At 37.9% G+C, this 23,552-nt stretch overlaps 2 protein-coding genes across 3 annotated transcripts; one reads left to right on the forward strand and one right to left on the reverse strand.

Annotated features, from left to right (window-relative positions):
* Positions 1–4,469: 4,469 nt before the first annotated feature.
* Positions 4,470–5,355, forward strand: LOC137741294 (uncharacterized). Its single transcript, XM_068481017.2, has one exon. It carries the CDS (start codon positions 4,594–4,596, stop codon positions 5,050–5,052), a length of 459 nt encoding a protein of 152 aa, XP_068337118.1. The 5' UTR covers positions 4,470–4,593; the 3' UTR covers positions 5,053–5,355.
* Positions 5,356–18,585: 13,230 nt separating this feature from the next.
* LOC137741545 (cation/H(+) antiporter 15-like) lies at positions 18,586–22,011 on the reverse strand. Of its 2 annotated transcripts, none has more exons than XM_068481240.2 (3): positions 21,687–22,011; positions 20,361–21,368; positions 18,586–19,982 (listed from the first exon to the last, which is right to left on the reverse strand). In XM_068481240.2, the coding sequence occupies exons 1-3, from the start codon at positions 21,894–21,896 to the stop codon at positions 18,771–18,773; spliced, it is 2,430 nt and encodes an 809-aa protein (XP_068337341.2). In that variant the 5' UTR covers positions 21,897–22,011; the 3' UTR covers positions 18,586–18,770. The 2 variants fall into 2 exon arrangements, with proteins under 2 accessions (XP_068337341.2, XP_088536495.1); XM_088680369.1 differs by having other exon boundaries at positions 20,361–21,364; positions 21,687–21,868.
* Positions 22,012–23,552: the final 1,541 nt, after the last annotated feature.

A 23,552-nucleotide genomic window follows, 5' to 3' on the forward strand; every position in this document is an offset into this window, starting at 1 on the left:
ACAAAATATTTGATGGACTTGAAATCGCATACTAAGGGTGAGTCCATTTTGGCAATTGAAATATAAATAAATTCATGAATTTTGATGTGAGGGTATTTATTTGTTGTAAACTATAATGTAAGAGAATAGGGATAGCGCAAAATTCAACATGAAGAAACCGCACATAGTTTTCTCGTTCAAAACTCAAAAGGAAAGCTAAAATTGTAAGAAGAAATTAAAGTGGTGGAACTGTTCATGATCGGATGATGTCTTGGCCTTGTTCTTTTTCTTCAATTGCTTTAGAATATATTGAGTGCAAAATCTTGTAATTTTAGACTTGGGGTCTCCCCATGATATAAAACCTACCTCCTCCACTGAGAAGAAACAAATATAGATGATGGGAGACAGAGAGGATTAATATATACCAAAGGATTATAACCGGAATCAGGGCCGCTAACTTTTGTGGATGCTCATTCGAAAAAAAAGAAAAAAAAATTACTCCCACCCAAGTTAAGAAGTTTCTCTATTAAGATCACACAACATCCTAATCCGCAAAGGCTTAATCCATCTAAATTTAAGTGATTGTTTCATAGATAAGCAAGCTACTACACAAAATCTTATATAACTCAAAGACCGGCCAAACAATACATATAACATGTTTTGATTAGATTTTTACTCATGCCATTACCAGCAGCTTATTTATAGGAAAAGTACACAAGTAAGGGATATTGAACAAGTTGAAATAACATCTATTTGTTACCAAGACAAGCTATATATGTTCAATATACAAAGCAAGACAACTAATTATCCGCCCAATCCCTTCAAACTTAATTGGGTTTTATGTTTTGGATAAGGGATAATTAAATATTAAATCAGCTACTATAATGCAAGCAAACTACATGTTTTTTGTGTATAAATCTCAAAAAATAATAATTAAAAAAAATCTAAAAGGGTTTCCATTTTTACTAGCTATAGTAAGCTAGACCTCATAACCCTAATGCCTAGGTCATGGATAAGGAGAACAAATGCTAGTCCCAATCAGGGTTAGGGACGGAATATACAACCGTAAATGGAAAGAATAACCACAAAGATGACCTTTACCTAATTTATTTTTGGAAGGGGGAATATTGCTCGTTAATTAGTATTGGTGTGTAATTAAAAAGAGAAATTATAAAAGACACCTGTTTTAAAAAGACAGCTAGATTCTCTGGATTATGTTAGCAGAAAGTCTGAGTTTGAGTTCGAGATGCAACATCTTCTTCACCAGCAAGAAAATTTTCAAACTACAGCTCGGTATACCAAATGTTATAATATAATTAGTTGTAAAATTCTTTTTAAAGTTTTCAACTAAAAACACTTTGTGTAACGAGTTGTGTTTCCAGCACACTGTTAACAATGTCACTGACCAATAAAATCTCAGCGATTCCAAAACATATCGAGGAAAAGAAGCTGTGTGCTGCTTTCGGCTGAGGCAGACTGGACCAATGATATGTCGATGCGAGTTTGTGAAATTGCTCACCGGAGGGGAAGATAATCACTTTCTCACAAAATAAAAAGCTTCTACCCTACAATTTCCATTCCGTACCTAATCACTTGTAATTTCAGCATAAGCCAACAGCCATTATTTAAATCTGTCGTTTCCAGTACTGATGCCTGTATTCGCGATGGAGGACTCGTCATGTTGTGGGAGCCACATCCAACGCCTCTTTGTATTATCTATAATTCCAAATATACCCTCTGATGTATTTTATACAGTTTGGTTCGACAGTATTTATACAGGTGGGGGTGTATAGGAAAAGTAGAAGATTGGGAACCAAGCATGTCTTAGTTTGTGAGTGTTTATCTAGGTGTCAAAATGTTATAAATACGGCTTAATGGGGACTTTCTCCATTCTTTAGGACTAAGATTAGTTCTCTCTTTTTATTTGATTATGGTTAGGATTTAAACAAATCCCAACCATTAACTCATTAATATCTGTCAAAAAATTTATTTGATTATTGTTTTTTTTTTTTTTTTTTGAAGGGAAAGAAGAGGGGGAGAGATACAAGTTTACATGTTTTCTTCGAGGGTTATATTATATATGATATATATAATAATATTGTAGTTATGAATAAACAAAGTGTATTAATTTGTGACAAATTGAGGTCTTCTTTTAGATGTACTAATTTTTTGCCAAAATGAGAATCATATGGTATTATGTGTGGAAACTTTTTTCGCTGCTAAAGAATCAAAAGTAGACTTGTCAATTTCTTACATATATAAATTGTTAATCCGATTCGAAATGATATGGAAATAACGAAATTCGAGACAACACGTTAACTAATTCGATCATTATTGAATCACACATTAAGAACCCATTATTAACGGACGTTTAACAATTTACTAGTGGAACCAAACATTAACTCATTAATCTATGTCAACAAATTTATTTTACTATGGTTATGTTTTTTTTTTTTTTTTTTTTTTTAACTTTTAAGGGAAAGAGGAAAGGGAAGAAAAGTCTACATGTTTTTATCAAGGGTTATTTAATATATAATTTCGTAGTCCACTTTATGAATAAACAAAGTGTATTAATTTCTAACAACCGAAGGTCTTCTTCTAAATGTATTAATTTTTCTGCCCAAATGAGAATTGTTACATCTCACATCGCTTAGGGGAGTGGATCCTGTAAGCCTTATATGTATATTCTCATCTCTACCTAGCACAATGTCTTTTGGAAGCTCACTGGCTTCGGGTTCCATTGCAATTTCGAAGTTAAGCGAGTTCGCGCGAGAACAATCTCAGGATGGACCCATTCTAAAATGGATGTTTTAATAGTAGAAATGCATACATGAAAATCATGATTTAATGGTTATATTTTACGAAATGTTTCATGAGTAAATTAGATTTATACTTTATGATTATCATGCTTAATATTTTGGAATACCAAATTAATTGCAAGATATTATTAGACATAATATTTTGCAATTATATTCAAAATACCACCATAAGTGGTCTGTCCCTATTTCTCCAAATAGGGCCAACGACACCCCTATATATAGCCCCATCTTCATACCAAAATGAGAATTACAACTTTACAAGCGAGAGAGATACGAATTTTGGGGGAAGTAAGAGACGAGTATGGGAGCTCCGGATGATGATAACGATGATTGTGACTTTCTTTTGTTGGAGTCTTTTACGTTGCTATTAGACCCTCTTGCTAGAATATAAAAAAAAAAAACCTGCATGAGTTTTTAGGGCCACAGTCAACATCATGCCTATATCCATCATGAAGGCATTACACCGTTCTAATGACGAACTCATACCGTCATGAATAACCATAAGCAGCTTCGTCAGCAACAAGTCCCAAACCAAAGGGGTGCTCCCGTTAGAGGTAGGCGTTGCAGGTCGCAACGAACAAGTGGGTGGCATGTCTTGCACCTTTTTTATTCGAAATAGCTCCAATTTGTTTATTTGTTTATTAACATAGTAGCAAAACACATAGCCCTATGTCACTTCAAAATTTCTTAAAAAGTACATAAAAATGATCGATTTAAAAAGGACTGAATTGGAGGGTGACCCACTGGGAAGTTCTCGTGTGAGTTCCCAGAAACAAAACCGTGAGGGCATGGTCGGGGCCCAAAGCGGACACTGTGCTACAGTGAAGTCGAGCTCGAAATGTGGTGGGGACCCGGGCTGGGATGTAACAAGAATCACATGGTTTTATGTGTGGAAACTCTTTTCACAGCTAAAGGGCCAAAAAATACAAAAATATAATCTTATCATATTTCTCATACCATATTTTTAACACATGAGTCACATACATATAAACAATCAGTAAAATTAGTTCTAGCTAGTACCACTCATAAATTTGTTCAAAATAAATAATGCATAGCTTCAATCAATATTTGCAATTTTTCTTCAATAGTTAGGACTATTCAGTAGTAAGGAAAATAAACGGTCATGATTTAGTTGAGAAAATACTAATTTTTCTTACTTGCCAATCTAATAAATATAAAATCGGATTATCCAGTAGTTCGGACTATAAAAATTTACCCCAACATTTGATTATAAACCTCACTTAAATACCCTAAATACTTGTAACTTCAGAGTTAATTTGGCATAACTATTAATTACTCATATCATAATAATATGGATTTATATAACAAAAACAGATTCAATAAACCCAACTTATTAACTTTGGCGTCCACTTTGAAACAAAGAAACCCTAGCTAGCTTAAACATTTCCCAAAAGGTTCATTATCTCCTAAGCACTTCCAAAAAGGTAAATGCAAGTAATCTCCCATCACTAATTGTATAGAAGGCGGCTTAAGTTAATTAGCTCATGGAAGCAAGACCCACACGCAAAAGAAGACCAAAACAGATAAAACGCAAATAAATAAATAAATAAACAAATAAAGAATTACCAACAAGGACAATTTGGTCATTTGAACACAATAATATCATTCACTCTGCTATGTTCGTATGAGTTTCAATAATTCCTATATATGTATCACACAGCTATTCCAAACCTTCCATAGCATTCAAGCTTTCATCAACCCAAAAACCCCAAAGAAACACAAAAGAAAACCTAAAAACAAATCAAAATCCACAGAGAGAGCTCAAAAACCAGAGATGGGCAACAGTCTAAGGTGCTGTTTGGCTTGCGTACTACCATGTGGAGCCCTAGACTTGATCCGGATCGTCCATTTGAATGGCTACGTAGAAGAAATCTCACATCCAGTTACAGCCGGCGAGATCTTAGAAGCAAACCCTAATCACCTTCTCAGCAAACCCAGCTGCCAAGGGGTCGTGCGCAAAATTTTGATCCTCTCGCCGGAGTCGGAGCTCAAGCGAGGCAGCATCTATTTCTTGATTCCGTCTTCTTCTGTGCCGGAGAAGAAGAAGAAGAAGAAGAGTAAGAGCAGCGGCAATAAGAAACCCTCAAAAAAGAGCAGCACGAGCCAAAGCGATAGTACCGGCCGTTACTTGACGGAGATTGTGACGGAAAAGAAGTCTATGTCTCGCCAAGATAGGAGGGCTGGCCGTGTCACGGTATGGCGGCCTCATCTCGAAAGCATCACCGAAGGCTAACATTTTTTTCCGGTGATGGGGGTGTTTTTTTTTTTTTTTTTGGGTACGTAAATGGGTTTGGTATTGCGTCTTGTGGATATATTTGGAATTTTATTTTGGGTCTGCGAGTAATAATGGCAGATTCTGATTTAAAAATTCAGTGTTCATGAGGTCATGATCTGTTTTATTCTCAAGAAATCAAAGGAAAAATTAAAATCATGGCTACGTATAACAGAGAAGAGAGAAAAATAAAATGTTCGTAGAAATACAATTGTATTTACACCAAGTTTGTAATTAAGTAAATATGTGCTGCTTCTTCTTTTATTCTCTCTTTGTGATCTCATGATTTGTGTGGAGAAGAAAATAACTGGGCAGCCTAGTGCTCGGAGGGGGAAAGATTCCATCAGTTGAAGTGGGGTGTTTAATTTCAGTAATTTTGAGATTTGAAATAATAAATTAAAGAGTATTTTTCGAAAATATAAGAGATAAGATAGTTGATTTTCATGTAGTCCATATAATTCCATATACCTTTTATAGAAATCAGCATAAGATGGAACTGCTTCCCATGATTAATTTGTCCAAATGAGCAATTTACTTGCTCAATAACATTTTGACAAAATTTAGAGACAAAATTTACAAATTAAATAAAATATCACTAATAGGAATGAACACATTCATCAATACTTAAGTAATAAATCAATCATCAACTTCCATGTCTTTTAGTTTTTAGAATTTTGTTTACAAATTTAATTTTCTTAGCATTACCCTTTTATAAAAGTTCATTATCAAATTTAAAATCAGATCTAGTGTATTTTCTTTTGAAGGTAATAATAATTTATTACAAAACCTTTGAGAATGTATAAAGGATATGCATGTTGAACTTAACAAGAGGTCACACAGTAAAAAGGTACCATATAAATTTACAATTACGAACTTATCATCAATGCATACAATTCCAAACTCATAGAGATCCACATCTAACCAACAAAAAATATAACAGCTTTGCGAGTCCTAGAGTACTATTATAACATCACGAGAAAACGACCACCAACTCTGATGATATAGCCATGACACCATGCCATACCAAAATCCTTTGTAAATAGGCGTATAGTACTGCCATAAGTCATTATATATTATTGTAATGGCCTTATATATATATATATATATATATATGTGTGTGTGTGTGTGTGTGTGTGTGTGTGTGTGTGTGTGATGACTTGAGCACAGAATAGTTGGCATACTAGTCCATCTACGCGGTATCGTAGTGCATCTATATATACAATATATATATATATATATATATGTGTGTGTGTGTGTGTGTGTGTGTGTGTGTGTGTAATAATTGCCTAGTCTTGCTGAATTTGGTAAAAGGAATCTTAACACAAAAAAAAGGGTCGATAAAAAGAAATATAGAAAGATGTTTTAATCCTTATCTAATGAGGTTAAGATGTGCATTTTAGCTTGTGAGAGCGTTTAATTAGCCAACAAATGGAGGGAATATCGGGTAACAACCTTTTGTAATACATATGAAAAGCAATAGATTATACATTTCTTCAAGTTTAATGATTGTGAGTTCTACGTTTATTCTTAAGCCTAGCTAATGTATTGGCTTAAAAAAAACCCTTAAATTAATGAACCACAATAATTTTTTTTTTTTTGGTCAATGAAACTTTTTATAACAAAGTCCAAAAGGATATAGTACAAAGACTCCACAACGAAGATGAGGAAATAACAACCGCCCCATAAACGGGGTTGGTACAAACAGGACACTTTATGCAATCAAATGCACGAGAAAATGTTCCCATCTATACCCGAAACAAAAATTACATAGAATGTGTCTCAGCCCAAAAACTAAGACCCACACAGCCTAAAAGTGACCACACAAAAGAACCTAAAAACCCTAAAGGGAAATTCACCCGCCGCCTCCCCAGCTGCATAATTGGTGGAGACGACCATCAATCATATCCAAGTAAAACTTCTGACACGCCCTGATCTCGAAATCCCCAGATACCAGGATAGGCACTTAAAACATGCATACAACTAAAATATGCATTTAGAAAGAGATACACTAATGTAGAATCATGTTTAGAGCATTCAACTAATCAAGAATAATGTGAATGAATGAATATAAAAAGGTATGAACAAAGGAAGGGTACCTACCCTGAAAAGACTCGGAGATCCCTACGCGGAATTGCCCTGATGCCAGGACTGTGTGCCTCGATTCCATCTCTTAAGGGGGCGCAAAAATAGAAAAGGTGAGTGGATCAAAGTTTATATTAATACTAATAATAGGAAAATCATTTTATTTAGGAACATACTAACCCCTGTTTTGAAAACATATATATAGTACTATATAGTAAGTTTTTTGAAAATTCTAGCATGCAATGAAAACTTTCGTAAAATATGTATAATGTAAAACCATGCTCAATAATGGTGTTATCGCCGCATTAAGGCAAATCCTTAAATCTCATCATACTGTACTCTCTAGGGGTATCATAGTCGCTCGAAGGCAGTACCTGTCCATCACCCGAAGGTGAGGTTGTACGATATTGGGTTATGCCAATAAAGAAACCATGGTTCATCACCCGAAGGTGAAACTGTACAACTCCTGGTTACGCTAAAGAAGAGGATATATAACATCACACATCGAAACTAGCCCCAGGCTAGTGAAGCTGGGGGTATATCATCAATATCATCTACTCCTCATTCGCCCTAAAGCAGTACCTGTCCATCATCCAAAGGTGAAGCTGTACAATACTGGGTTATGCCAGTGAAGAAACCATGATCCATCACTCGAAGGTGAAGTTGTACAACTCCGGGTTAGTCAGAGAAGAGGTATATACATAAACATCCTCAACTGTGTCCTATGGCCATAGACATCTACATACCTGTGTTGTGTATATGTGTTGTATAATAACTAGGTAGATAAGCACCAAAAACATCCTAAAAAATATCATATCAAATTTGGAGCTCAAAAGCTCAAAACCTCATCTCATCAATCTCTGATAGCACATATTCATAAATTCATAAAATACATCATATTCGAAAGCCATAGAATTTCATATACGAGAATCCAAATATTCAAAACCTTTTGTAAAACTTAAATTCGAGAAATCATAATATTTCGTAGAAGCAATTTAAATAAATCATAAGTATGGAAATCCGTAAAACATATTATAAATCATGCTCTATTCATGAAATATGCAATGCATGCAAGCCTAATATTTTATAAAAACATGTAAGTTTAGAAGGGGTCCACTCACGGTATTCCATTTCCCGTAAGCTGTCGAACTAGCGAGGATGATGCCACTTCCCACTGACACATCTAAACACATATAGGGACCATTTAGTGAAACTCTATTAAAATAGTCGAATTTCAGAAAACAGACAGCGGATTCAGCACGTCGAAAAACCTAAGGAGATACCTCTGGTTTTCTTACGCACCACCGCATGCGTGTCTACAAGGCGATGGCCAGGACGGCCAGGCACTGCCATGTCCTGAGATGGGTTATCGGAAAGTTCACCAGAAAGGTCGTCAGCATAGTACTTTCGACGGAGGCGAGTGTGCTTCATGTGCCGGCCCATGCGTGAACATGAAAGCTGTCTTGGGTCTGGGTTGAGTTGGATCCCTATTGGGTTGCTGGATTGGACCGAGGTTACTGGGTTGGATTGGGTTAATGGGTTGGCTTGATACTAGTTTGGGCTTGGGTTACATAGACCCAAGGTTTGGGTTGCATGGCCTAAAGGTTTGGGCCAGGTTAATGGACTGGATTACGGGTCAGGTCGACTCGATTAGGTTCGCAGGTGGCACCCGCCGTATTTAAGGAAGAAGAAAGACGGATTTCGGCCGGGAAATTTCCCGAGCTCTAAATGAGCTCAAATCTTAACTTTTTCCTACGATTTAAAAGCCAAAATAAAGGTAGGGAGATAAGAAATGAGATTATACCTTCGTGGTCCCTCGTAGTGGCTGGAGTTGGCCTGAAAAGGCTTGAAAACCGTTGGGTTTTTCACTGAAATTTGGAAATTAACCTCCCGAGTTGTTTTCGATACCAACCTTCACCAGAGTGACTAAAATGGGTCAACTAGGGTTTGATCGATCTACAATGAAGGTTAGAGAGAGAGAAAGTGAGAGAGAGAGAGAGAGAGAGAAAAAAAGAGAGTCTCGAGGCTTACCCATGTCAGAAACGGCGAAACTCGTTGGAAAAATCCTTGCACAGTAACGGTGCAACAATGCAGTGAGAAAGAAAGATGAGGAGAGGCCTCAGACGGTCTGGGGTCGTGAGAGGGAGGTCTCGAGGGTGGCGTGGTCGCCATAATATGAGCCACGGTGATGGTGAGTGGTGGTGTGCTCATAGGGGAAGGTTGCAGAGATAGGGGAGAGAGAAAGAGAGGTAGCTAGGAAGAGAGATGAGAGCTAAGAGGTAAGAAGGAGTGTGTCAAGGGAGAGAAATGAGAGGGATATAGTTCTAGAGTGAGAGAAAGATGTCATGGAGCCAAGGAGCACCCTAGAAACTAGGGTTACTTGCCACGTGTTAGCCCGAGAGTGGTCCAGGGTGGAGAATATCTCGAATTGAAAAATTACCAAAATACCCTTATCATTTTGAGTCTCGTAAAATCTTCGTTTTAGCTCCAAATTTGATTCTGCTCATGCCCACACCTTTGTAGCAATGAGTGCTACAAGGATACGCCAAGAAAAGGGAACTTACGTGACACGACAACGCGGTCCTCAAAGGTCATTTTCATAAATTCACACATTAAAATTATAAAAACCATAATAATTGGGGACGGTTCGTTACAACATCCGTAGAAAGCAAAACTCAAGCCTATATTTGTCTCAACGCAGGTGAAAATGAGCCAAATCTGCATATAAAGAAAAACCATGCACATTCCAGTCTCCACATATCGAGTCCTCAATTGAAAATAAACACACAATAGGCATCCAAATGCCCAGATCCAAGCGGAAACGAAAAAGGTCAAGTGGGTGTAAACACCAAGTCAAAGAGACTCCATACTTTTGTAAAGATGATAACATATAGTTGTCTTTATTAGGACAGATGATCAATCATCTGTATCTGTTGAGAAAACATAGCTTGTAAAAACTAAATGTTGTTAGTTTTGTTATTAGGTGTGGTTAGTTAGAATTGTAACAGTTTAGTTAAGGGCATAAATGAAAAGAGCCCAAGGTTATATATACATACATCCATGTAATTGTTATTCACAGAAAATGAAATACAACTTGTAGAGAAAGTTTTGTTTTCTTTATGGTATCTCGCCTTCTCGCTTCACAGCTTTCTTTCCACCTTCCGCATCGATCGATCTTCTTCTGATCGTTTTCTTGTTGTTTCAACTCTGATTCTTTGTTTTTTCTTCTCCGATCTCTTCTCTGTTCGTTGATTGCTTCTTATTTTCTGGGATTATGGTTTCTCCATCTGAATCGTCCCCAATTGAATCTTCTCCAAACCCTAATTTGACTTCTCATCCTCCTTCTCTGAATTCGTATACTTCTTTTATGATTCACAACATTGGAAGCATGGTGCCGATCAAATTGAAAAGCTCCAATTATCTTCCATGGCGAGCGTTGTTTGCTCCTATTTTACGAAGGTACAAGCTTCTTGGTGTGATTGATGGCACTGAGATCTGTCCACCACCTTTCTTGGCTGATCGCTCGCTGAATCCTGCTGCTGAGGAGTGGTATGAAAAAGATCAGAATCTGCTGATCTGGTTGAATTCCACACTTTCTGAAGAGATCATTCCGTTCACGGTTGGGGTTTCGTCGTCTCGCGAGCTTTGGGTGAAACTTGAACAGTGTTTTGGTGGTGTTTCGGAGGCTAACATTCATCAATTGCGATCTCGTCTTCAATCGGTTCAAAAAGGCTCCAATTCTATCTCTGTCTATCTCCAGCAAATCAAGGAAATTGCAGATTCATTACATGCTGCGGGTTCTTCTGTTTCTGATCGTGATCTCATTGCAGCTACTTTACATGGTTTACCTGATGAGTTTGAGTCATTCATAGACTCTATCATGCTTCGCCTGTCTTCTACGTCTCTTGATGAACTTCACGGTCTCTTACTTACTAAGGAACTTTCTATGGCTCGACGAAAAACAGTCGCCTCTGTGGTTGAACCTTTTCAAGCCTTCTCAGTGCAATCTCAGCCTCCTCTACTTCCTACTCCATCTGCTGCTCAGTTTTCTCCTCTTCACTCTGCTTCTCGATACAACTCTAATCGTGGCAAGTCTCCTCGGGGCCAATTTGTTTCTAATCGGGGCAATCGCAATCATCGTGGTAATTTCTCTCCTAATCGCGGTCATCGGATCTATCAAGGCTCCCGAAATCATTCAGGTTCCTCTCACTTCAAAGCCCCTTGTCAGATTTATGGTTCTACTAGTCATGAGGCTATTGATTGTTTCGATCGCATGAACCCTGAAATCTGTGGTCGTATTCCTCCGGCTAAGCTTGCTGCCATGTGTGTGCATCATTCTGCAAAATCTTCTCAGCCGTGGTTAATTGATTCCGGCGCTACATCTCACATCACCAATGATGTTGCTAATCTTTCTTCTCCCACTCCCTACACTGGCGAGGACAAAGTGTATATTGGCAATGGTAAAAGTTTATCCATTCATAATGTTGGTTCTTCTACTCTGCACACTCCTCATCACTCTTTTAAACTGCAGAATGTTCTTCATGTTCCTTCCATGACACATAACCTTTTATCTGCTTATCAATTTCTTAAGGATAATGACTGTTCTTTAACTCTTGACCCTTATGGATCCACTGTCAAGGATTGTATTTCGGGGAGGACGCTTTTGCGGGGAATGGTTAAAGATGGTTTCTATCCACTGCCAAGTTCCAGTAACTCTTCTCCTCCTTTTCATTCTGCTTTTCTCAGTGTAAAAGCTCCTGTTCAAGTCTGGCATCGACGCTTGGGTCATCCCTCTTCTTCCATTTTTCGCAGGGTCATCTCTACTACTTCACTTGCAATGCATGGCAAATCTACGGTTGACTTCTTCTGTTCAGACTGTGCTTTAGCTAAGAACCACAAGCTTCCATTTGGAGTGGCTTCTTCCACTACAACTCGCAGTCTTCAACTGTTGCACTGTGATTTGTGGGGACCTGCTTCTGTTAAATCTAGCAATGGTTTTCAGTATTACTTACTCTTGGTTGATGATTTTAGTAAATATAGCTGGTTTTTCCCTTTGAAGGCAAAATCTGATGTATTTTCTACATTTGTTGTCTTCAAAACCTATGTCGAAAATTTACTTGGCAATAAAATACAAGTCCTGCGTTCTGATTCAGGGGGTGAGTTCACTGGTCATTCTTTTGCATCTTTTCTTCGTACACATGGTATACTTCATCAATTTAGCTGTCCACACACTCCTGAACAAAATGGCTGTGCTGAGAGAAAGCACAGGCATCTTGTTGAAACAGCTCGGACTTTACTTGTGGCGTCTCATGTCCCTCATGTGTTTTGGGTTGAAGCATTCTCTACTGCTATATACCTTATAAATCGCCTGCCCATCTTTGGTATTACCCTGTCTCCCTGGGAAATTCTCTTCCATCAGCATCCGGATTATTCCAAACTCAAAGTATTTGGCTGTCAGTGCTTCCCCTGGCTCAAACCTTATGTTTCTAGCAAATTGGCTGCTAAGAGCAAGAGTTGTGTGTTTTTAGGTTATAGCCTTCAACACAAAGGCTATCGATGCTTTGATCCTGTTGACAATCGCATCTACATCTCCAGACATGTGATTTTTAATGAAGATACATATCATTTTCAGTCCCTGCCTCTTCATCCATCTCCATTTGCAAGTGTTCCTCCAGTCTCCTCTTCTTCCATGGATCTTTATTTTACCAAGTATACTCAACAGCCTCTTCCTCCTGCTGCTGCTTCTTCATCTTCTCCTAGCCCTAGTTCATCAGTCCCTGATGCTGTTGTTGCTGTCTCTCCACCTACAGGTGCTTCTCATCCTGGCAGCTCAGTTGTCTCTCCATCTGCACCCTGTCCTCTCCCTGTTTCTGATAATGCTCATCCTATGGTCACCAGATCTAAGGCAGGCATTTACAAACCGAAGGCGTATGCAGCGACTAAACATCCACTCCCAGTTCCTCTTGATTTTGTCCCCAGCACCTATTTACAGGCCTCTAAGCATGCTCACTGGCGAGCTGCTATGCAAGATGAATATAATGCATTAATCTCTACAGGAACTTGGTCTTTAGTTCCTTCTCATTCTATTCAAAACGTCGTAGGCTGCAAGTGGGTCTTCCGCATCAAGACCAAGGCTGATGGTACTGTCGATCGTTACAAAGCCCGGCTTGTAGCCAAGGGCTTTCATAAAAAAGAAGGGGTTGATTTTCACGACACTTTTAGTCCGGTTGCTAAACCGGTTACTATTCGCATTCTGCTTACCCTTGCTGTTCAACACAATTGGTTTTTAAACCAATTGGATATTAGCAACGCCTTTCTTCATGGCGACTTACATGAGGATGTTTACATGCAGCAACCCCCTGGTTTCACTGATCCTCTCTTTCCCAGTCATGTCTGCAAGCTCAGAAAATCCTTGTATGGCCTCAAACAAGCGCCTCGGGCTTGGTTTGATAAACTGTTCCAGGCATTACAGGCTCTTGGTTTCACTCAATCCTCTTCTGATGCTTCTTTATTTGTCCTGAATGGTCCTCACTTGGTTATAGTTCTCGTCTATGTGGATGACATTCTTGTCACTGGACCTAACTCTACTCTCTGTCATCAGTTTATTACACAGCTTAGTGCCAGATTTCCAGTGAAGGATCTCGGTCCTTTACACTACTTCCTGGGGTTGGAAGTACAGCATCTTCCTTCACCAAACCAAATATTTACTTGAGCTTCTCAAGCGGACTAATATGGAGGGTGCAAAGCCTTGCTGCACACCTCTTGGCTCCCAGAAACTGGATCACAGTGGGTCTCTTCTCTCTGATCCGACTGCTTATCGGTCTCTGGTTGGAGGACTTCAGTACCTCACCTGGACTCGCCCAGACCTTACGTTTGCTGTAAATCAGTTATGCCAATTTATGCATGCTCCGCGCGACCAGCATTTTCAAGCTGTTAAACGTGTTCTTCGTTTCCTTAAGGGTTCTGTTTCCCAAGGCCTATGGTTTACCAAAAGTTCTGTTGATCTCTCAGCATACTCGGATGCTGATTGGGCTGGTTGCACGTTTGATAGGCGCTCCACTAGTGGCTATTGTGTGTTTCTTGGTTCCAATCTCATTAGCTGGAGTGCTAAAAAACAAAGCACGGTTGCTCGTTCCTCCACCGAGGCAGAGTACAGGTCTCTGGCTCACACTGCTGCAGAACTTACTTGGGTCTGTAAAATCTTGCGTGATCTTCATTGCTCTCTTCCTCAGCTGCCTACTCTTTGGTGTGATAACCTCTCCGCCATCTCCTTAGCTTCCAATCCCGTCTTTCATGCTCGTACTAAGCATATTGAACTTGACTACCACTACATTCGTGAACTGGTTTTAGCTCGTCTGCTTAAAGTGTAGTTTGTTTGCAGTGAAGATCAATTGGCTGATCTCCACACTAAGTCTTTGTCCAAAACCAGGTTCCGCTACTTGTGTTCCAAGCTTCCTCTTGGCATCATTTCTGATTCCACCTCTCGCTTGAGGGGGTGTATTAGGACAGATGATCAATCATCTGTATCTGTTGAGAAAACATAGCTTGTAAAAACTAAATGTTGTTAGTTTTGTTATTAGGTGTGGTTAGTTAGAATTGTAACAGTTTAGTTAAGGGCATAAATGTAAAGAGCCCAAGGCTATATATACATACATCCATGTAATTGTTATTCACAGAAAATGAAATACAACTTGTAGAGAAAGTTTTGTTTTCTTTAGTCTTCAAGCAAAGAGAAGCATGGATAAAACAACGGACTTTTGAATTTAATGGTTTAGAAGGAAGAAAAAGTTTAAACTAAAGCCCTTCTCTTTAAGGCTTGTCACTCCGAAAAAATCATTTGAAATACATACACGAGAGAGATGGGAGCCTTGATGTATGATGAAGGTCCATTAGCTCCAACTTCATATATTATTATTGGCATATTATCTTATTAGCATAAATCCAAAAGTTTTGAATGCCTATTTCTTGAAGCTACATAAATATAAATCCAAAACAACCTGGCAAATCTTCTTTGCTAGACTTTTATAACTCAGTCCTCACATGGATTCCCTCTTCCCATATCCCATATAATGTTATACTGTTCTTACACATCCTTTCCTCAAACTCCATCCCCATGATATATATATATATATATATATATATATATATATATATATATATATATATATATTATTAATGTTTTGGACCACAAACTTGTAGATCAAAGATTTCAGTTTAACCAGTTGAATTTTAAATATTTTGGGGGAAATTAATCATGCGGAAGCATTTGAGTTGTGGGTTCGGAGTCTTCGGACCAATGAGGCAATGCCACGCCCTTAATCAAACACATTAGGGATGTGATTATTAACTAATGAATTGAGGGAGAGAAATGGGGAGATCCCAAGGAACATAGGCATTGAGCCTTTCGATTAATTGTAGCCTTGATGAAGACAAAAAGGATATAAGTTCACGGGTCTAGTCGCCAGTTCCAAGAGGAGAACTTGGATGAATCCCTCTGGATGGGAGACATCGATGTAAAAAACTGTAATGGCCTTCTCTATGTATGTGTGGGGGGGGGGGGGGGGATGAGTTTCAATATCAATAGTCAATGGAAAGTCAATTTTACTTTGTCCCAAACCTTGACCATATGTCTGTCTAATTACGAAGATCAAGTACTAGCTATAACATTGATTTAGTGGTATTTTTCTTATTAATGTTGAAATAGTTTTTAAATTCGAATTTCTTACCTAAAGCATAATTTTCTTTAACTAAATAAAACCTTCAACGAGAGATGAGCAATTTTGAGTGACCTAAACTTTTCTTAAGCTTTAGTCTAGGATAATCAATATTGTAATATTTGTAGGAGTTTTTTATTAGCTCAAGTAGTTCTTTCGCACATATAACTAAAACTTCGATGTTAAGGACTAGCTAATTGATCTGGAGGTACTCGGTCTCTAATTTGCTAGAATTGGAGGTCCTCAATCTTTGTTGTGCAGCTATGCTGAGTTGTTTTGAACTTATTTTGTTGTGGAACATAACTCATTTTTACACGGTTTTGGGGAATCGAGGACATCCTATCTGTCCTGTCCCCATGAGTTGTTAAGGACTCGACATCAAAAAGTTTATGGGCCAATGGTATCAAGTCAAGCCAAGCCAGTGGGGTAATTAGGCCATCTCTAACCGAAGGAATGTCAAATGTTCTCTTTAGCTCTATAGCTCTTCAAGAAATTATATTTTAATGAACAGTGTGAGACCATATTTCATACTATCTCTAACCGAATGGGCCAAAGGGCCATAGGCCAACATATAGCCCTGTGACAAAAAAACTATCTCCAAACGAGGGGGCCAAAGGGCTATAGGCCAAACATAATTTATTATTTTAATTAAATTAATATACTTAATTAAATTAAACTACCATATTAAAATAAGATTTTCAGACATAGGAAGATTATTGAAAGAGGTGGCCAATGGAAAATTATTGAAAAATTTAAAGGAAAGATTGTTAGAAGAGAATAGAATGTGAAGAATTGAAATAAAATGAGGTAAGATAGTATGTAATGGTGAAAAATACGTGAGAAAAAGTGTAGGAAAAAAAATTAGAATTAAAAAAAAAAAATGGGCTAGGCAAAAACAATCGTCCAAAAAAAAAAAAAAAAAAAGAGTAGGCTAGGCAAAAAAAAAAGTGGGTTGACTCATCGGGCTAGCTGTCTGGCTGGAGATGACTAACTCGTTGGCTTGATTTTGTGGGTTTGGCTCGGTGGGACCCACAATACCTTTGGTCTAGCCCTCGATTGAAGATGATTTTTCGTGTCATTTTGGGCTATTTTTAGCCCTATAACTTTCTGATCGGATCAGTTGGAGATGACCTTATATGTGTATTGCTTGGCCCTTTTTTCTTGTATATTACCCCATAATGTTATTATTTTGTCATGAATGATATATATTGGAATTGGAGTTTCCCATATCACCTTTTTCTCTTCTTCTCTTTGTGGGTAGCATATCCCATCTGTTTGCTTGTTTGGTGGTGTCTACATGAATTAGTGGGGTCCTGGTTCTTAACTCGTGCTTCCATTGCACTACATATAATTTGACAATTATCTTTCAATTGGCCTTTTGCTCGATCCTGTCTTGTGGTATAAAGTTTCTATAGTCCATCTTTGCACCATTTTATTCTTGGGAACAAAATTGTTTACGGCCAAAAGGTGTAAGATCACAATTTTAAAAATTATATATATATATATATATATATATATATATATATATATATATTTTATCTCCAAAGTTTTGTCTCAACTTTGTGGTTGTGGTTTCTTAGAATGCTTATGGAATATTTGATTATTTATGAAGACAACAAATACACCAATTGCCAAATTGTGTGTATAAGTTGTGCAAAGCATGCATGTCCTTGGATCATCGCGAAATGAATGATAGAAGAATTATATATTTCAAATTTGAGAATATGAATTGAGATTCATCAGCAACTCATAATTTACTAGAGAATAGAGAAAACTCAAAACTCTAAAATTTCAATTATTATATGAATAAAGTTAATTGACAATTACATAAGTTGACTTAAATAGAAAATAAATATGAAATTATTAAAAAAATAACACACCAACCCAAGGTTACGTTAACTTGAACAACCCCACAAGTCCAAAACATCAATAACATATGACAGTACGCTAGTAGAAAAATAACCTATTAAGCTGTGAATTAACAATTCTCCAATAACTTCTTCTTCTTCTTTTTGTTTCCCCACAAAATTCTCCTCGTGACGTTGAGGTTTCATAACAAATAAAAGAAATAAAAAAAATCTAATTTTTCCCACTTGTAAAGAAATCAAATCTTAAAAAAAAAGACATGAATGTTGATGAATACATAAATTCTTCAATTGAAAGAGTCAATATTCTTGATATGCAATTGGAATCATAAAGGAACTAATACTATAAAAAGACTAGAACATGCAACTTGATAATTTTAGATTGTTTAGAACTGATTCTTTAAAAAGCAATTCTTTCAGAAGCACTTTCAATTAAAGCTACTGAAAGTGCTTCTATTGGAATTGCACATTGAATTTTTTTGATAAAAATGCAATTATTTCTTAAAAAGCATGTGAAATGCTTCCTGAAAAGACGCACACAACATGTGCTTCCTCTAGATAGCAATTTAAGTGCTTTTTTGAATTCAAAAACATTTTTAACCTTTTCACCAAACAAAGTCTAAAGCGCTTTTAGTTACTTAAAAACACTTCCAAATGAGGCCTTAACTTCTTATTAGTTGCTTCTTCTTGCCCTCCAAGTTTACTAGATTGATTTTATGGTCATTAATTCCTCCCTGCTTATTTGAGGGTTTCCCAAATTGGCTTTGATGATCATGTCAGCCACAATATTTTTCTAGCCTTTTTTTTTTTGGTCAAATATATTAGTCTACCTATTTCAGTACTTTAAAGTATGTTGTCATTTCAGTTTCTACAACCCTAACGGATTGTCTCTAGCTAGCTCATAAAACAACCCCATAGCATGAGCAGAATTCTTGTACAAAGCTATCCTAATTAAGCAAAAGTGAGAAATTTGTAAACAAAAAAATTTCCCTCTTCCTTCTCTGGTGTGTTTGTTTTGCTAATAAGGAAGTGGGTGCACTCTATCATCACGAGGAATATCCACGACAGAAAATGATGGGATTCCATAGGACTTAAAGCTGTTGTCGTCTACCATCTGTTGATCATTTCCAACCATTTGTTGCTGCACCACCAACACCGAGACCTCACAATTGGAATCTGAAGATGCCAACATATCTCCAATGAACCCAAGTTCCGGAAACTCATTCCATTCTGTGAGTCCCATGAACAATGGTGAATCACTATCGTGGCGTCTCCCCACCAAAATTAGGTCATAAAAATTTTCTATGGTCCTAATCACATTGATCATGTCCACGCTATCTTTAACACGTTCCTCCTTGTAAACATGTTGCTTTTTCCCTGCAATTTCTATCTTACACTTGCTGAGTAGCTCCAAATCATGTTCTTTATGCACACTGCATTTCCTATTGTCAGCCAATCTAACGACTGTGAGGCTGACATTAGGATGCTCCGCCATGCGCATTGCATATGCCAATGCCTCACGGTCATCAGGTCCTTCTACAAAGATAATCCCAATATTGTACAAAATTTTGCATGATAGAGATGTGTTGGTGTTCAAGGTACCACGATCGAGGAGAATCCCAACTGAGCATGGGGAATTTCGAAGAATGTTTTGATTCACGGACCTAATAGGTTCAGATAATTCCTCTGTGCAACTTAGCGAATTGAATTGCTTGTGGAATGGGATTAGGACCATGGAAGTCCTTTTTTCCAATGCCAATGTGCAAACATCATCATGCATTGTGGCGTAGGGTGCAATGGCTGTCAATGCATTCATTATAAGTCCACCAGAGCTATGTTCTTCATATAATCTGAAGGCATTGACTATCCGATCTGAGTTACCGGAATGAAATGTACTAGCACTCCTTTTTTCGAGTCGATGTGTTGTGAGGATTGGGGCGGTTCTGCCGGATAGTCTCACGAGGTGGACAACATAAAAGCATATGGGGGTTTTGGGGGTTGGGTTGGAGACTTCAAGAAGGCTGATGATGGAAGGGGTGCTCTCTTCGTGGTATATGCACGCAAGAATTCGAAGCTCGGCATTGCGAAAGGCATGCTCAATTGTCCTCCTTCTTTTGGTGGACATATATCTCTTGGATGGATTGTACAGATATTTCACTATGGGGGTGATTATTGCAGTTAAGACGAGTGCTGACAGAGCCATAACGCTATAGGCTTCTTCGTCAATCAGCTGGAATAGATAAGCACAAATGAAAAAAAATTAGAGGAGTAATATAATTATATACAAAGAACTAGATCATAAGAAAAATTCCCTTAATCAAAAGTTTACACCAATATTGGTTACCAAATTGTTGCAAATGAGAGAATGAGAGTATGAAAATATCGTATCTGTTAGAAACAAACAAGATTGAGAGTGTGTGTGCTTATCTATGAATTATAAATGAAACATTGTGACACATAAAATCTGTTTCAATATTTTGCATTGCCCTAATTAAAAAGATTAATTTTTGGTTTTTCTATTTATATATATAAAGTATCATGCAATAGGAATAGGGAAAAAGCATAGGGCATAAATTATAGTTAAAAAGAAGCGAGTGGAGATAATTACGGAGAGTAACAATGCATGGTTCAAATTTATAACGTCAATGATGCCTTGAGCACTCATGATAAGCCCTAGTGAGAGTGAATCGATAGGAGACATTTTGAAATAGAGAGAAGGCACCACAGTTCCTACAAGTTTACCACAAAAGCTACTCATAACCAATAGCTCCACAATCCAAACAGTCTTCATCTTTATCATGGAGAAATTAATCCTTGCACCAGTGAGCACAAAGTAGCTCGGCAACAGAATCGATGAGACGTAGGAGTCAAGTTTCTCAACCAAAGCTGATCCCAATGGTGGTCCATCTGGCACTGCCAACCCTAAAATCATGGGCCCCATTATAAAGTGCTGGCCCACAACCTCACCAAGAAAAGAACACACCATTACCATGATAAATACTGAAAAAATGTAGCTATCTTTCATGGATCTTCCTTTATCTGTAATTTGTGCAACTATCCATAACAGTATAGGCCTCAAAATGTAGACTATGAGGATGAACAGACAAAACAAGCTCAACCCCATAAAGGGTAGACTAAGATCCTTTTTTGAAATGTTGCTTTGCCTTATTGTGAAGGCCAAACTGACCCAAATCAAAGATAGCACCCCACTGACTGTTGATGAAGACACAGCCAATCTCCCAATCTCCGAGTTGAGGAGATTCAAATCGGCCAAGAGGCAGGCGATGACGTGGAACGAGCTTAGGCTTTGAAACACCGCGATGATGACGATCGACTTTCGTAGGTTTGTTTCCATCGCGACTGTCTTTCGTAGGATAAAAGCGAAGCCGATGTTGAGGATCAAGGGGACGAAGAAAGACGAGAGGCCTATGACCACGGCTTTCCTTCCTGATTGTTTCACCAAACTTATGTCCATTTTAACTCCAACTAGGAAGAGAAACAGCATGACACCAAATAACGCATAGGTTTGGCTGATGTAAAAGCTTTTCAGTGGGAAAATTGTATCTGCAAAGGCATTGCCTGATCCTAAGACTGATGGTCCCAGTATAATACCTGCCTGATGCATAACATACAAATTAGGTTGACAGAAAAGAGTGCTTGGTAATCGATACTATAATTTACAGTACCCGATGCATTGTCAATTGTATTGACATGAATATATATTATACAGACAATATACAATGTGCCAAGCACTATAAATTGGTACAATTTTAAGCTAACAAAATAAATACAGAGAAAAAGGGAACGTAGTTATTCACACTCCAAATTTGTCATCCTGCACTATATTTTGAGTAATTTAATCACAATAGTGTTTTTGAGGTGGGAATAGCGGCTTCCAGAAAATGGAAAAAAGAAAGCGTCGGTAGAAACGTACGAGCATTTGTGGTATGAAAGCAGTCTGGCCAAGAGGGTAGAGAATGAATTGGAGGAAAGCGGAGAGTAAGGCAGATATGGAAAGCTGTACGTAAAGGAGGGGAGTAGCGAAGTTTAAAGGGCTATCACCGAAAAAGTAGCCTTTTGGTCTTGATAATTTCCGAACCTGGCATACCCAGGTCTGATTACTCAATGCATTTGCCTTACCCATTGCGATCGAATCGTCCAGAATAGCTCAGGCTTGCAACCTCACCCAAAATGTTATCGAGAGAGAGAGAGAGAGAGAGAGAGAGAGAGAGAGAGATGGATGCACGTAGGGTTTGCATACATACATGGATGAGAGACACAGAGTAAAAGCTTGGATGAAGCAAAGTATGGAGGTGATGGATAGGAGGATGATGCGGGCTGGTCAAACCTTTGAGCTGCGTCTTTATTGAGCGTTGGCCTTTATTTGAAGGTCATATTTCATATTAAGTGTTCACCACAGGTTTGGTTCAACCGTACACACCATTGGGCTTTAGAGGTTGAAAACGTTTCAATATTAGGTGTGACACCAACCGCATATGATTGGTTTTTGTGAAACTTCAATAAACTTCAGTTACTTAAATATAATTATAATACCTATATATTGTGATTAACTATATATTTACTAAATTAAATTTTACTAGGCGTACATTATGTATTCAACTTCTACCCATATATATAATATATTTGTTGAATTATAATATATATATATATATATATATATATGGAATTGTTATTAGCATTCCAAAAATCTCATTTGACACTTCAAACTTTCTATAATTAGAAAGAAAAATACACTTGTAAAGATTGTAGAATGAGATTTTTGGAGTGCTAATAACAATTCCTTATATATAATTGTAATGTTGTTTACACAAAACTTGCTTTATGGTCTCCACTTGTGACCAAATGAAAGAAATTAGAAAGTTTTAACGAAAAACCCACGGTACTGTTCACTTTAACGAAAAACCATATTTTTACACTAAAAAGTCAATCATGGTACTATTCACTTTACCCTTTATTTTGTCCTTATCATTAAAACTCAAAGTTTTCAAGCCATTTTCATTAGTTTTTCTAAGAAATTAAGGGCATGCTTGCAATTTAAAAAGGATAAATGAGTAAGGACCACTTGGAGAGCACACCAGTACTTTAACTGGAGGTGGCATTGTAAGATCCCACGTTGTTCAAGGGAGAGGAGATGATGTGCCTTATATGTACATGCACATCTCCTTATAGTAAGACGCATTTTGGGTGGAAACCCAAGAACAAATCCGTGAGGGCGTGACCCAAAGCAGACAATATCTTACTATGTAGACTGTGATGTGACAATTTGGTATTATAGCCACTCCTTGGCCGGAAGTGTGCCCGACGCACCTAAGGGGGGTGGATTGTAAAATCCCACATTGCTCGGGGGAGAGGAGGTGATGTGCCTTATATGTACATGCCCACCTCTCTATAGTAAGGTGCGTTTTGGAATCCATGAGGGCGTGGCCCAAAGCAGACAATATTTGACTATACGGATTGGGATGTGACAATTTGGTATCAGAGCCACTCCTAGGCCGGAAGTGTGCCGACGAGGGCGTTGGACCCCTAAGGGGGGTGGATTGTAAGATCCCACATCGCCTGGGGGAGAGGAGGTGATGTGCCTTATATGTACATGCCCACCTCACTATAGTAAGATGTGTTTTGGGTGGAAACCCAAGAACAAATTGGTGAGAGCGTGGCCCAAAGTGGACAATATCTTACTATGTGGACTGGGATGTGACAGGCATACCGGTTTTCATTTGAGTGACACCTCCACCTTCTATTTGATTCTTGAACACTTCAAAGCTCGTGCTTTGTATGA

Source organism: Pyrus communis, chromosome 11 (assembly GCF_041283825.1).
Source record: "Pyrus communis isolate YQ-2024b chromosome 11, ASM4128382v1, whole genome shotgun sequence".
In the NCBI taxonomy this organism is placed as follows: domain Eukaryota; kingdom Viridiplantae; phylum Streptophyta; class Magnoliopsida; order Rosales; family Rosaceae; genus Pyrus; species Pyrus communis.